The sequence below is a fragment of the Antechinus flavipes genome, chromosome 2 (assembly GCF_016432865.1).
Source record: "Antechinus flavipes isolate AdamAnt ecotype Samford, QLD, Australia chromosome 2, AdamAnt_v2, whole genome shotgun sequence".
In the NCBI taxonomy this organism is placed as follows: Eukaryota; Metazoa; Chordata; class Mammalia; order Dasyuromorphia; family Dasyuridae; genus Antechinus; species Antechinus flavipes.
In genome coordinates, this window is record NC_067399.1 from 448294231 (window position 1) to 448309710 (window position 15480).

Here is a 15480-nt window from a genome sequence, read left to right on the forward strand (position 1 = left end):
AAATGTTGGTAATTTTGTCTCTAGTTCCTCTGCCTCTTTGAAAACCAGCCTACTCTTCTGCTAATTCTTGGCTCATGTCTTGTTGAAGCCTAAATTGTAAAATATTTCTGGCATGGGAAATTGTTTGATAATTTGAACATTCCTTGGTATTGCCCTTCTTTAGAATTAAGGCATAAATTGATCTTTTCCAAGCAGTGGCCATTGTTGTGTTTTCCAAATTTGCTGATATATTAAGTGTAGTACTTTAATAGCATCATCTTTTAGAATTTTAAATAGCTCAGCTGAAATTCTGTCATCTCCACTAGCTTTATTCCTAAGGTGCACTTGACATCATTCTTCAGGATCTATAGTTTTAGATCAGTAATCACACTATTGTGGCTCTCAGTGATGATAAGATCTGTCAGTTCTTTTGTACGTTCTTGCCATCTCTGTTAAGTCCTTAGTATTTTTGTCTTTTATCATGTCTGTTTTTGCATGAAATGTTCTCTTGATATCTCTGACTTTTTTAAAGAGATCTCTTTTCTTGTTTTCTTCTATGGGATTTATTTGACATTTAAGTAGGTCATCAGTCTATGTACCCTTTCCATTCTTGTCTTGTGTGTGTGAGGCCTGCCTTCTGTTCTTTTAATGTCTTGGGCATATCTATATACCCCTCAAGCTGCCTATTTCATCTTTCTTTGTTGTTGTCCAGCTCGTTTCCTTTAGTGCTCATATATGTCTACAGTGATACTTTTTATCCAATTGGTAACCTAAATGTTATCACTAGTAATATCCTGTAGCCCATCCATTATGTCCACCATACATTCTTGTTCCATTACCCTTAGCGATGCTTATAATTTTGATCTTTCTGCGAATATGATGTTCCATGATTTTTAATGTGGTGGCATTATGGAAATATTGGTATTAAAGACATGTAATTTTGTTATGTTGAAGCGATTAGTATCATTAGAAGCAGTCCCAGTTTCCAAATTCACACTGTTCAGCTGGTTGCAAATCATAGTTTGGGCAGTTTACATTTTTTTGTCTGCTATATGTAGTTTATGTAGATTACCTCTGTGTGTCTGTGAATTTCACAGTGTTCCAGGGATCAGTTGGGCAGTTAGGTTCTGCAGTGGATAGAGTGCCAGACCTGGAATCAAGAAGACTCATCTTCCTGAATTCAATTTTGGCCTCAGACACTTCCTAGCTTATGATTCTGGGCAAATCACTTCACCATGTTTGCTTCAGTTTCCTCATATGTAAAGTGAGGTGGAGAAGGAAATGACAAACCCTTCTAGTATCTTTGCCAAGAAAACCCTAAATGGAGTTAGAAAGAGTCAGATGTTACTGAAACAATTAAACAACAGGGATCAGTGTGATTTGTGTGTTGTTATATTTGAATTGATGATTTGGAGTATAGTGATCCACAGGGGATCTATTTTATGGACTCTTTTATCATTTATATTCCATGATGCTAGGGGAAGAACAGGGAAGGTAATAAGCATTTATTACATGCCCACACTGTGCCAAGCACTTCACAAGTATTATCTCATTTGATCTTAGCAAGCTGTGGATTCTTACTAAACTTTGAAGATCTCTACTCAATTGAAATATCCAGAAAAAATTCATATTTTGTACCTCCTTGGAACATTAAACTAAAAAGGGTATAGAGCTAGCCCAAAACATTGGTTCATTGAGAAGTATTCTCTTCATTTCCACTTATTCTGAAATAGGTAAGAAAAGGGGTATTGTTGATGTTGTAGAATTGTCTCCTTTTATCTTTCTCCTTGTTGAATAGCTATTCTGATAGATTAGTTTCAGCAGCTCCATTAATATTCTGATACCGCAAGGGAGACATAATACCTTACAACGAGAAGGTGTCATTTTGTCAAACTTAAAGACCACATTATATATGACCTATGCTATTATACTGAATTGATGTTTTTGATTGATTATATAGAACTCCTTTTTTTTCTGTTTCAGATTCTTTGTTAATAGGGATGCTTGATAGGTAGGACATCAGGGAGTGTTGTATATGAAAAAGAAAGTAATGTAAAAATAAAGATAACCAGAATAAATTTGGTGTACTGTTTTTCAAAGATGAATTCTGGCTAATGTATACAGCAAAGAGATGATTGTTTACTGTTTCTCTTCAACCTAGAAAGTCAGGTGATGGGGCAGCTCAGTGGTGCAATGGATGGAGCACTGGAGTCAGGAGGATCTGAGTTCAAATTCAGCTTCAGAGACTTGACACTAAGTAGCTGTGAGATCCTGGGCTCTCAGGTGGTGTAAAAGAAACAGTACTAGATTGTAGCCCAAAGACTAAATTTCCAATCCAACATTGCCTGTGTGACCATGGATAAATCCACCTATCCTCTCAAGTCTCTGTGCAGTTATTCATTCTGCCTCAGGCAATTAATAGTTGTTTGATTCTGAGAAAATTACTTAAATGTTTTTTCCCCCTTTGGTGAGGTAATTGGGTTAAGTAACTTGGCCAAAATCACACAGCTAGTGTCAAGTGTGTGAGGCTGAATTTGAACTTGGATCCTCTTGACTCCAGGGCTAGTAGTATTCTATCCATTGTGCCACCTACCTGCCCCAAACTTACTCTTTGTCTTAGTTTCTTGATTTGTAAAGATGAAGAATAGCATAACACATAATAGTAAAATGATGGCCCCTGACTCTGAGAGTTGTGTGGCTAAAATGAAATATTTCAGAAGCACTTTGCAAATGGTAAAGTGCTAGGTAAATACTCGCTGTTGTTATTATCTTTTAATAGGACTCTTTTTTTAGTTTATTGTCTTCAAACTGATAAAAGGACATTTATTTTAAAATATATGTTACACTAATTTCTTAAATGTTAATAGAAATTGAAAATAGTTTGTTTTATTCTGTTTTTGGATGAAAAGGAACCTGCAAATAGTCGTCTACCTCCTCACCTTATTGCACTTGACTCAACAATATCTGGATTTTTTGATGACATTGGCTATTTGGATCTATTACCATGTCGCCCTTTTGATACAGTTTTTATTTTCTATATGAAAGCATATCAAAAAACAAGTCAAGAGGTAAGTATTCTGGATATGTTACAACATCAATCCTTGAAAACTTATTTGTGAAATCTTATTGCCAAATACTTAATTTTTTAAGAAAATACAAACTATAAAGCTTTTAAGTCTTAAACGCTTTAGTATTCATTTTTTCTTCTTGTCTTACGAAATTTGTGTGTTTAGGATTATTTACAATAAATATGAATAAGCTTTTTTTCAAATTCAGAAAATTTTCAAAGCATCTACCAGTCACTGTACCAGGTGCTAGGAATTCAAATCCAAAAATGAAATAGTTCCTGCTATCAATGAGCTTACATTCTAAAATAGGCATTTGATTTTTTTCAATTTAGAAAATGAAATACTTTGAACATGGATAGGGGCTTCATAAATGTTAGATACATTTCACTTCTGTACAATCGTTTTAATGAGTTTTTTTTTAAGTAAGTAGGTTTGTTTACTCTCATTCTTTCACTTAAAATAAATTAAAATATAAAATACAACTAAAATAGCTTTCACAAAAGTACTTAAATAAATTGCCTATTCTTGAGTATTTTATTGTAGTACCATAACATCAATAGGAAGAATTCAACTACAAGTCCCTAGTAGTGAGATTTTTTTACACTTTATAATTGTTGACATTCAATTGCAAATATTTAGTAAGCTCTTAATTTTGTGCAAGGCATGAGAGGTACATAATGTATATAGATAAGCAAATATAACATCAACAGATGAAGGAATCAACATTTCGGGGCTTGGAAGTTAGATATTCCAAGACAAAGAGGTGATGAAGAAAGGTATTGGAAATTTTGGAGGCATTGCTTATGATCCTTTCTGTCCTGACTCTGACTGCATAATTAGTGTAAAAAATAAAATATTATATTGTTCTTTAAAAGTTTTGAAGTGGAACTAATTAAGAATTAAAATCAGTAAATTAAAATTTTAGTGATAAATTAAAAAAACATGATTCCATGAAGCAGCATAGCCTTCCTTACTTGTTTAGCATTTACAAACATCTTTCTAGTTAATATAGTATTATGAAGACTAGACTGTATGGAAAGAATGTTTTAATAAGAATACTGCATTGGAACAGGATTAATAGAAGATAGAATAAGTATCCTTGTTCTACTACTTGCTGTGTGTTTGCTTTTAAGGCCTTTAATATCTAGGAACTTCAGCTTCCTCAACCTTTAAAATTGAAGGAGTTATACTAAATGATCTGAAATACTCTTAAGACTAAAATTCTGCAGCATTTCTTCTTGCATCTTTAAAACCATGAAATTCAGATGCCTACATATATATCAGAAAGAAAATCATAAGAAGTATGAACCTAGAGATCAAGGAACATGAAGAGACAACTTATGACAGAAGAAATAGAAATTGTTGACAAGATTCTCAAATTCTCTAGTCAAGATCAATGAATTAGGCATGCAACTAAATAAACTTGAAAATGAACAAATGTAAAATTCCCATTTGAGCACCAGCAATCCTGAAAATCAAATCAAAGGTGAAATTAATAAGACTTAAAGTAAAAAAAAAAAAAAAAAAAAAAACCTTGTGAGCTAATAAATCTAAGAGCTGGTTTTATGAAAAAACCAATAAGAGAGATAAGCCATTCGTTAATTTGACTAAAAAGAAAGAAAACTAAAAAATGAAAAGGGTGAAATCATACCACCAACAAAGAAGTCATTAGGAAATACTTTTCCCAATTATATGCCAATAAATTTGACAGTCTGAACAAAATCATTGAATATTTACAAAAATATAAATTACCTAGATTAACAGATCAGGAAACAGCCTAAATAACCCCATTTTAGAAAAAGAATTTGAACAGTTATCAAACTTCCTAGGAAAAATCCCCAGGATCATGGTTCCCGGTTGAAGTCTACCAAACATTTAAAGAACAATTAATTCAAATGTTGTAAGCAATAGAAAAATGAAAATACAGACAATGACTAAAATAGCAAAAAAGCAGCAAGAACAAAAATTAAAAAAAAAAAAATCCAGTGTTGGTGAAACTGAGAAAACAAGTTCTCTAGTATGTTGTTGATGGGATTTTGAATTATAATGATACATTTGGAAAGGTCTTCAAGATCACATGCCATATGAATATTAGTTGAAAAAATTGAGCATATTTACCCTGTAGAAGCTTTGAGAGAGGGAATTGATGGCTGTTTTCAAATACCTGAATAGCTGTCAATAAAGAAGGGTATTAAAAGTTATTTTTCCCAGAGGGCAAAATTATGAATTATGGGTAGACATTTCAAGATGAAATTTAAGTAAAACTTTTATAACAAAAATGAAATGGGCTATTTTAGGGGAGGTAGTAGATTACACTCTTTTAAGCAAAATTTATTGGGTGCATTGGAGAGGAAAATTTTGGTCAGATATAAATTGGACTTCATGGTCTTTGAGGTGTTTTCCAGTTTGGCTCTGGTGATTCTGAAAGAGAATGTTTCTGTCTTTCCTTCCATAATGACCCAAAGCATTGCCATCTTTTGGCTTTTTTCTCCTTCCTTTTGTTTTTGTTTCTTTAAAAAAAAAAAATTAGTTAGGAAATAATGCTGTTGGGACCAAATATGTCCAACTTTTTCATATCATGTAAAAGGAGATATATTTTTGAATGTGGACAATTTGGAAATTTGTCTTAATTATACATAAAAGGGATTTGTGTTTTTTCCTTGATATAGGAGAAAAAGATGATGAGAGAAAAACAAGTGCTTGCTAATTGGAAGAAAAAAAAACTACCTTAGTGTTGCTCATGATTTACATGGTATAAATATTATGGAAAAGGGTTTCCAAAATGAGAAGATAGTGCTACTTCACAATTGTTATTCTCTTTGAATTAAGGAAGGTTATTTAGAATCATTTTACTAAAACTTGGTTATTACCTAGCACTAACTTTAAGTTACCAAACACTTTTAAAAAGTAATTTTTCAATTAAATGACACATTTAAAAAGTCAATTGTTTTTTATTTTTAAATTCAACTCTATTTAATTGGCTTTTTCCATTATGATTTCTGTGTTTCAGATTCTGAAGAATGCTGAGTCTTCCAAAAATGTTCAGCCACATTTCTTAGAATTTTTGTTATCTCTTGGCTGGTCAGTGGATATAGGCAAGCACCCTGGGTGGACTGGCCATGTTTCTACAAGCTGGTCTATTAACACTTACAGTGATGCTGATGTACCTGAGCAAGGTAAAACATTATTCAACTAAAAAAATTGAGGTTTTTGAGGCAAATTGCTTTTTAAAATTAAAACTTAAAAATTATAAATAATATATCTTTTATCTAACTTCTATTAGGAGAATTACATAAATATTTTAATTTAGTTTACTTAATTTTCAAGATCTTGAGGAAGAAAATGGAACTAACAACAGACTTATCATCCTACTGTTGAAGGAAAGATTCTACTGAATATAGGGGCTAATTACCCTGTGGGAAAGTTTTTACAGAACCTAATAAATTAAGTTTTATTATTTAAAATATCAAAAGAATTGATGGAAAACTTTTTTCAGTAATATTTATACTGTGTTCTGATACAAAACCTGGTAAGGGATACAGACTGTCCTTTTTCCTCTATACAGTGTTGACAGTGTATTTTAGGGACTATATAAAATGTTATTAAGCTAGATGGTTGGCATTCTGCTGAACACAATTTCATAGTCCTTTTAACAGTGACACTTGGTTTTTTGTTCCTAGAGGAAATAGGTCTGTGTGAAGATATTGGAGCAAGTATTTTCAATGGACAGAAAAAGGTGTTGTATTATGCTGATGCCCTTACAGAAATGGCTTTTGTTGTTCCTTCACCCGTGGAATCTTTAAGTAAGAATATTTTCTGCATTTTCCTGCCTCTGGTGCATTGCTGTATAGCATCCAAAACAGTTGTTTTCTTTCTTCATTTCTACCTACCTCAAACTAAATATATATTTTTATATTTTATAACTGCTTATGATTGGCCCTGTTGCTGATTTTACTTGATCCAGGGTAGTCTTTTTACATATTTTTCACATGGATTCTTCAAGTTAATAGAGAACTCAAGAAGATTTATGTTTTAATCCCATGTCTTTGGGTATGGAAAAACCTAGGCCATTTAGGAAAGATGTTTTCTACATTGCCTTAATGATTTCTAGGAATAGAAACTTCATTCCCACTTTTGTGGGTTTAACTAATATCCCCATCTTTCTAAAAGTCACTCCATTTCCTCAGATTGATTCTTAGAAAAGATGCTGAATTCTTTAGCTGTGTCCTCAGCGCTTTTACCAGCCTAGTCTGTTTTTCACAGATCATACTCCCTCTCCCAGTGCTCTGTCTCTTCTTAGCCCCTTTATTTCCTGGCTTTCATCAAGACTCATCTCAAGTCTGCCTTGTGCCAGAAGCCTTTCCCTATCTGAAATTAATTCCCATCTGTTCTGTACGTATTTACATGTTGTCTCCCTGCCTTCGAATGTGAGTTCTTTGAAGACAGGGACTGAATTTTCCCTTTTTTTGTGTTTTTAGTGCTTAACATAGCAGCTGCCACTTAGTTAAAGCTTAATAAATACTTATTGACTAGCTAATCTTACGAATAATCCTCAAGCTTTTTCTTTTCCAGCTTAGTGTATTATTGATCTTCTGTACCACTTTTTCCCTCTATACTATTAGAGTAATATAGTAGAGAAAGGTCACTGGATTTAGACCCAAGGAATTGGGTTGAAATCTTGATTTTGCTACTTTTTTGTTAATAAGTAAGCAGAAATTAGAATATTAGACTTGCAGGGACAGAAGTGAAACAAATATAAGACAGTTATTCTAAGGAAACTTTAGTTTTGTTTTCTACCCAGATCAGTCAGTCTCCAGGCATTTATTAAGCACTTAACTATGTGCCAGGTATCATTAGCACATAGTGCAAGGGATAAATAGAAAAGCAAAAAACAGTACCTGCTTTGAAGGGAGTCATAATCTAATAGGGAAGATAACATGCAAATAGCTTTAATGTAAGCTTTTTTTCTACCATACTAGGACTAGAATCACTTCAGCTTAGCCAAGTTTATAGAAATAGGCAAGTAGGTATTTACTTGGCAAGCATGATAATTGTATTGGCTCATTAATCTCCAACAATGTTATAACTACTTTTCGTCACTTCTTTTAAGGTCTGTCTCAAGGCATATCTCCTTCAGGAATCTTCCCGAAAATCTCTTGCCCAAAAGAGTTTTGTTTTTTCTTGACTTCTTAAATCATGTAATGTCTACTCCACAAATCAGAGCTACTTGACTCAGTTATGATACATTACAGCACCCCCTGACATCCAACCCCTTCTGTCTGCTCACACGGTCACCACCCTTGTTCAGTCACTCATCACCATTGGCCTGGACTATGCAGTAGCCTCCTAATGGGCTCCCTTGTGCCAAGTCTCTCTCAACCCTAATTTATCCTCCATCCAAGTACCACAGATATTTCTCTGAGTTGAAAATCAGATAGTGTCATTCCCCTAGCCAATAAACTCCAGTGGCTCTTTATTACCTAGAATCAAATATAAAGTCTTCTTTGGCATTTAAAGACATATTACTTACCATTAACTATCTTTCCAGCCTTATTACACATTACTTCTTTTCCCACATAGTACAATCCAGCTTTCTGGCTTTCTTACTATTCTTTAATAAATGACATTCCACTCTCCTTATTTGTACTGACTGAACTCCATCCCTTTATTACCTCTAATTTTTAGAATTTCTACTGTTCTTCCAAGTTCAGATGCTACCTTTTACATGAAGCCTTTTCTAATCCTCTAGCTTATAGAAATACCTCTCCTACCTCTCAGGTCCAGTATCTATCTTATATGTATCTATATACATATTATGTACACATATATTTGTGTACATTTATGTAATGTACTAGTCTCACCCAACTAGGTTGCATGTTCTTTGAGTATAAATACCTGGGTTTTTTGGCTTCATTTCTTAGTGTCTAGCTGAGTCCTGGAACTTAGGTAGGTACTTAATAAATGCTTATAGATAGATAGTGAGCTTCTATTGGGCACCAAGTATTGCACTAAATGCTGAGAATATAAAGAAAAACAAAAGATATTTCTCTTCCCTCAGGGAACAACATGTAAACAGTTACATGAGAACATATAAGATAAATTGAAAGTAGTCAACTCAAAGAAGGTACTAGATAAGGGAATCAGGAAAGATTTCTTGTGGAAGGTGATATTTTTTCACCGGGAAGGCCAGCTTTTTATTTACAAGTTATATGCATGGGTATTTTACAGCATTGACAATTGCCAAACCTTTTGTTCCAATTTTTCCCTTCCTTCCCCCCACCCCCTCCCCTAGATGGCAGGATGACCAGTAGATGTTAAATATATTGAAGCATAAATTAAATACACAATAAGTATACATGACCAAACTGTTATTTTGCTGTACAAAAAGAATCGGACTCTGAAATATTGTACAATTAGCCTGTGAAGGAAATCCAAAATGCAGGCAGGCAAAAATATAGGGATTGGGAATTCAATGTAATGGTTCTTAGTCAACTCCCAGAGTTCTTTCGTGGGGCATAGCTGGTTCAGTTCATTACTGCTCCATTGGAACTAATTTGGTTCATCTCATTTAGAACCCATTCTTGTAAGAACTTAAAATAAATCTTTCCTGCGTTCAAAAAAAAAAAAAAACACAGGAGTGTTTCCTTGGCTCTTCTTCATAGTCCTTGCTGTGTGGGAGCAAATGAGAAATTGTAGAAAGGATTTTATAAAGCTTAAACCATTGTCATAATTATTTGATTCTTTCTGTCTTATCTCTGATTATTTCATAGCTTAATCTCATTGTCCCATTAGATTGTACATTGAGAACAAAATGAGAGGAATTAGACTAAATGACTACAACATTCTTCCAGCTCTTAAAATTCTGGGTCCCTTTTGTGTTCCTCTGCAGTTACCTGGCATACTAGAGCTACACACTAAATGTGAATTAGATTGAATTAATATTCATATATAATGTTATAATATTAGCCAGAGTATTTCTGAACATGTATGACATTTTATTGTCATCTAAACATTAAAGTAAGAAACAAGATTTTGTATTTTCTAAACTTTCTTTGCTACTTCTTAGAGGCATTAGACCTATTTAAAATATTTACCAAAAATCATGACTGAATCGGCAATTTTTTAAACATTGTCTTGGGAGGCTGAGTTAATTAACAAAGGTGTCTGTTGTCTGGGTTGAACGTTACGATGATATAGGTAAGAGTATTCAATTTTTCTTCATAAAGTCTAAATGTTAAGAACGTAACACCAGTAACAGTTTCTTAAGGAATTTTCTATTATACTTTTTTAAAGCTTCTATTAAAGCATTGTTCCATAATGCTATATCCTTGCAGAGCACAAGCTAAGTTAGATCCTGCCAGCCTGTAGAGGCTCAGAGTAGAATGGCCAATCCTCCAAAAACTAGTGTTGAGAGACTTGGACAGTCATTGACATAAATAATTCTTAACTCTTTTGGTTTGGGAAATTAGTAGATTTATCGTTATTTCTATTCTTATACTCCACAGCTGATTCAGTAGAAAGCAATATCTCAGACCAAGAAAGTGATTCAAATATGGATCTTCTGCCTGGAATACTAAAACAGCCATCACTTACACTTGAACTTTTCCCTAATCATACAGACAATCTTAATTCTTCACAGAAGGTAAGGCAGTGTGTTGATATGTTTTCAAACACTTTTCAGGTTTGTAGATTTATAACTAATAATTGTCAATTTATAATTAATGTCTTGGCACTGTCCATTTTATCAAATCTCTCCTGCTTCCCTTTCTAAAGTCTGCAACATGTTTTTCTTCATGGTTTACAGCATTAAGTTGTGCCTTATACATAAGAGATAATCATATATTTGCTATCAGTAGAGTGAACCATTTCCCAATTATGTCTTGATTTGGAGCTTGGAATTTGCCAAGATTCTTCTCAAACCTCAAGATCTAGGTTTTCTTTCTTTGGTTAGCACTTTATATTAAATCTCACCAATGTGTTTATGTATTATTTAGTTTTGGAGTTATTTATATTTATGTCATTTCTCCCTAATAGACTATACACTCCATGACAGTAGGGACTATATATCTTAGCTAAACTTTGAATGAATTCTAACTTAACTGAACAGTCCTCTCCCGCACATAAAACACTTAATAAAAGTGTTTGACTTGAGTTGATCAAATTGTATTTTACTAGTTAATCAGGGAATAAACTCCTTTATAATTTATTTTCTTTTCTCTCCCATTTATAGTTAAGTCCTACTTCCCGCCTAAAGAAGTTGCCTCAGGGCCGGACTGTCCCACCTATGGGACCTGAGACAAAGGTGTCTGTTGTCTGGGTTGAACGTTACGATGATATAGGTAAGAGTATTCGATTTTTCTTCATAAAGTCTAAATGTTAAGAATGTAACACCAGTAACAGTGACTTAAGGAATTTTCTATTATACTTCTTAAAAGCTTCTATTAAAGCATTGCTCCATAATGCTATATCCTTGCAGAGCACAAGCTAAGTTAGATCCTGCCATCCTGTAGAGGCTCAGAGTAGAATGGTTAATCCTCCAAAAACTAGTGTTGAGAGACTTGGAATAATACACAGAACTGTAGTAAAAAGGGTTGTGGTGGAGGGAAGATACAGATTCGTCCTTGAAGTAAGAAGTTTTAAAGGCATAAAAATATCAAAAGATGGCAAATCATGTTGGAACAAATGAAAGGCTAGCACACTAATACATTATTGGTGGCACTTGCAAAATAGTCTCACTTTTCTGGAAAGTGATTTAGAATTATGGCCTTTACTCAGAAATACCCCTCTAACACATGTATTCCAGGAAAGTCAAAGTTTGAAAAATCTCATAGATATCAAAATATTTACAAAAACATCGCATGCCAATTGAGTGGGGAATAATTAAACAAATCATGGTGCATAATTAGTGCCAGCTAAGTAATGTAGAAGCCAAGAGGCTGGTCTTAAGAATAAGAAAGACTTCAGTTCAGCTTCTCTTTAAGATACTTGCCAGTGTCATTTACTCTCAGTTTTCTCATATGTAAAATGAGGGTAATAATATCTCCTGCACAGAGTTGTTGTGAGCCTCAGATGATGAACTCATAAAACACTTGACCAATTTTATAAAGTGCTTATGTTATGCTATTATTATCATTATTTTTATGGGAATATAATAGAATATGATGTTGCCATAAGAAAAGATGAGAATGAAGAATTCAAAGAAGTTTGGAAAGACTTTTATTTGAACTCTGATGCAAAGTGAAGCAAGCAAAACCATGAAAACAATATATATATGTATATATTACATACTATAACAGTGCAAAGTGAAAGAAAAAAAATCAAAACTGAATACTATGTAATTAATAATGAGGGGCAAACTTGCCCCTCATGAAGAGATGAGAAAATGCCCTTTTTACTCTTCTTTGTAGAGGTGAAAGATTTTAGGGTATCAAATGTTATTTATTTTGACATATTTAATTAATGTATTAGTAAGTTTTATTGAACTTTTTTCTCTTTTTTTTCTTCATTATAATAAGGGATGACCCTCTGGATAGAAGAGGGCTATATTTGGAAATTATCTTGCTACGATTGATGTTTCAACTAAAATTGTTGCTCTGCAGATAATTTCCCAGTTCTTCTTCAGACCCTCTTAAAAGAAAAGAAAAGAAAAGCTTTTTACTGCTTTTCACCCACTGGAACTTTAAAAAAAAATAACTGATGCCTTTTGTTTTTATTTCACCTTTGTTTCCAAATATATCCCTACTGCTCCCTTCCCTCCTCAGTGAGCCTTCCCTTGAAATAAAGATTAAAAAAGAAACAAACAGTTCAATAAGCAATATTCATTACATCTGCAGTATATGGGGAACTGACTGCATACTCTTTGTTCCCCTGCCCCTCCAGCTTCTTCAGGGAAGGGAGGCAGGTTCACTGTCTCAACTATTCTCTGGGGCCAACCTTGGTAATTATGATTACACAGTATTCGGTTTCACTGTGTTCTTTCCATTTACATTGTCCTCAGTCTGTACGTTGTTTTCTTGGTTCTACTTACTTCACTCTGTATTGATTTACATAAGACTTCCCTGAGACTTCTTTTTATGAGGTCTATCTTCTTATGTTGGTTGGGAGGTGAGTCTTGTTAGGACATCACAAGTAGTTGTGGTAGTCTAAAAGTTTGAGTTGTTTTTCTTTTTTCCTTTTTTTAAATTTGTAGTTGTGGATAATTTCTCCTTACAGTTATATAAACTATTTAAGAGGATAGTAAATGCAGTGGGTCCATTGAGCATAGTGCTCTTGTTCAAATTGTGACTAGGAATTGTTTATGGGAGAGTTCAAAAGGTGTTTTTTGAGGTCCCCAAAGATTAAATGATCCCATCAATATCCCTGTTGTGAATAACCCATGTGGAGGCATAAATTAACTAAGTTAGGCCTGTTTTGACCTTGCTTGGGAGAGTCATAAGAAGTTTTATTTTATTATTTGTTTTAATTTGGGAGTGTTTTGGTGGTATACATTCTGCTATTGTCTGTTGTTTAGGGAATTAAATAAAACATACTGATTTTTATTCACTTTAAAGTAAATAAGAGATGTAGCAAAATCATAATTGTGATCAAATGCTGATTTCTTCTAGAAAACTTTCCCCTTTCTGATCTGATGTCAGAGATCAGCACTGGTGTAGAAATGACTTTAAACAGTAGCACTTCTCTGAGGTAGGTCATGCTCACCCAAGAACCATTCCTTTTCATACCTTTGCTTCTCTTCAAGCCTCAAATGAACACTTGCTGCATTGCTTTGCAAGGAAAAGTGTTGATTTTGTTGCCCAAATAACAGTCTGGATGTCATATGGGTAAAAGGACATCCTTTTTTTGATGGGGGTTTACTTTTGAAATATGTATGGTCTAGATCCTTTCACCTCCTATCACTTTGACTCATCCTATTGGGAAAAAAAAGAAAATTAGCTTGCTCTATCAAGAAATGTCATGAACTTCAAATTAGTAACATTACCTCATAAAATAGGTATGTTTCTGAAAACGTTCATTGTAAGTCAAATGTAAATCAGATTGCTTTAAACTTGAAAGAGCTTACAAAATAAAGAGCCCTTCTGTCCCTCAAGTAACTGCCCCTCATTTATCTTTGTAGTTCACATTTTTTCAGGTTTTCATTAAGTAAGATACTCCTTCATTGAGATGTCATTTTTCTCATGATAATTTGGGATATATCTGGCCAACTCTGATAATTAAAACTCTTTTGTGGGATTTTTCTATATAGAGATCCTGTCCAAGAAATATTAAGTTTGATTTTAGCACTTTCCACTCCACCCTCAAGATAACTCATTATTTCTGGAAAAGGGTGCTTTCCCTGCCAGATTCTTTCCTTTGTGTTTCCCCAACTTGCAGTATCATACAACAATTGTAGTTGCTCATTGAAACCTAATTATCCATTTGCTTCATTCCCATAAAGGGCCAGTTTTTGTTTTGTTTTGCTTTACAGTGTTAATGAAAGAACCTTTAAACAAACTTCCTTTATTTATATGTCAATCTCCATTCCTAGCTCTCTTTTATCAAAGCCTTTCTAAAGAAAACATCTCAGTTCTTTTTGGCTAGCTGGAAAGAATGGGGAAAAGTGTCAAGCATACTACCATGGAAGCAAGTGACTGTAAGGCAGTTACTATGACTATGGACAAATATCAAGTCTATTCTTTAAGCTTACTGGTAACATGGTTATATTTTATCTAATTTAAGAAATTTGTTCCCTTTCTCCTTCTTTAAGATCAACTACTCTTGAAAAAGAAGTTCCTATCATTTTCATCCACCCCCTAAAAACTGGATTATTCAGAATAAAAATTCAAGGAGCTACTGGAAAGTTTAACATGGTCATCCCACTGGTGGATGGGATGATTGTCAGCAGGAGAGCACTTGGTAAGTTAGTCTTTAAATATTAAGATTAAGAAGATATGATTGATTTTACCATAGAATTAGTAATATTTTAAAACACTGATGGACTTTAAAAGAACGCTTTCTATCCTCCCCACCCCCCCCACCCCCAAATATGTTACAAAAAATAAACAAAAAACTAAGACTCAATGAGGGCAAGAGATTTGCTTGAGGTACCACAACTTAGTTAATGGTCATAGGCCTTCTGAATCCACCAATTCTTTTTATAGATTATAAAGGAGAGAATGAGCATGCTGGACTGACAGATAAAATTTTTTTTTTTTACCACTTCTAATAGAAAAGTAAACTGAGAGAGGTGTTTTAAGATTTGCTTTTTCTGATGAGTGAAAGCAAGGTAAAACGTACCTCTTAAAGAGTTACTGTATCCTAAGACTTGATGGGGGAAATTAGAAGATATTTTGATTTCATTATATCCCTTTTGGTGAGTTTTATCTCAGAAATGCTGTGTTGGTCCTTAGGAACATCAAAAATGTCACAGAATTCAATATTGCAAAGATGCTTACAA

At 33.6% G+C, this 15480-nt stretch overlaps 1 protein-coding gene across 4 annotated transcripts in view; it reads left to right on the forward strand.

The window, feature by feature from the left end:
• RALGAPB (Ral GTPase activating protein non-catalytic subunit beta) overlaps positions 1-15480 on the forward strand; it is a 112041-nt gene that overhangs the window by 77916 nt on the left and 18645 nt on the right. For all 4 annotated transcript variants that reach the window (XM_051979319.1, XM_051979321.1, XM_051979322.1 and 1 more), the window contains 7 exons: positions 2889-3047; positions 6058-6223; positions 6728-6850; positions 10553-10689; positions 11278-11386; positions 13652-13730; positions 14791-14939. In XM_051979319.1, the coding sequence (XP_051835279.1) occupies positions 2889-3047; positions 6058-6223; positions 6728-6850; positions 10553-10689; positions 11278-11386; positions 13652-13730; positions 14791-14939 (922 nt within the window). The remainder of the gene's footprint in view (positions 1-2888; positions 3048-6057; positions 6224-6727; positions 6851-10552; positions 10690-11277; positions 11387-13651; positions 13731-14790; positions 14940-15480) is intronic.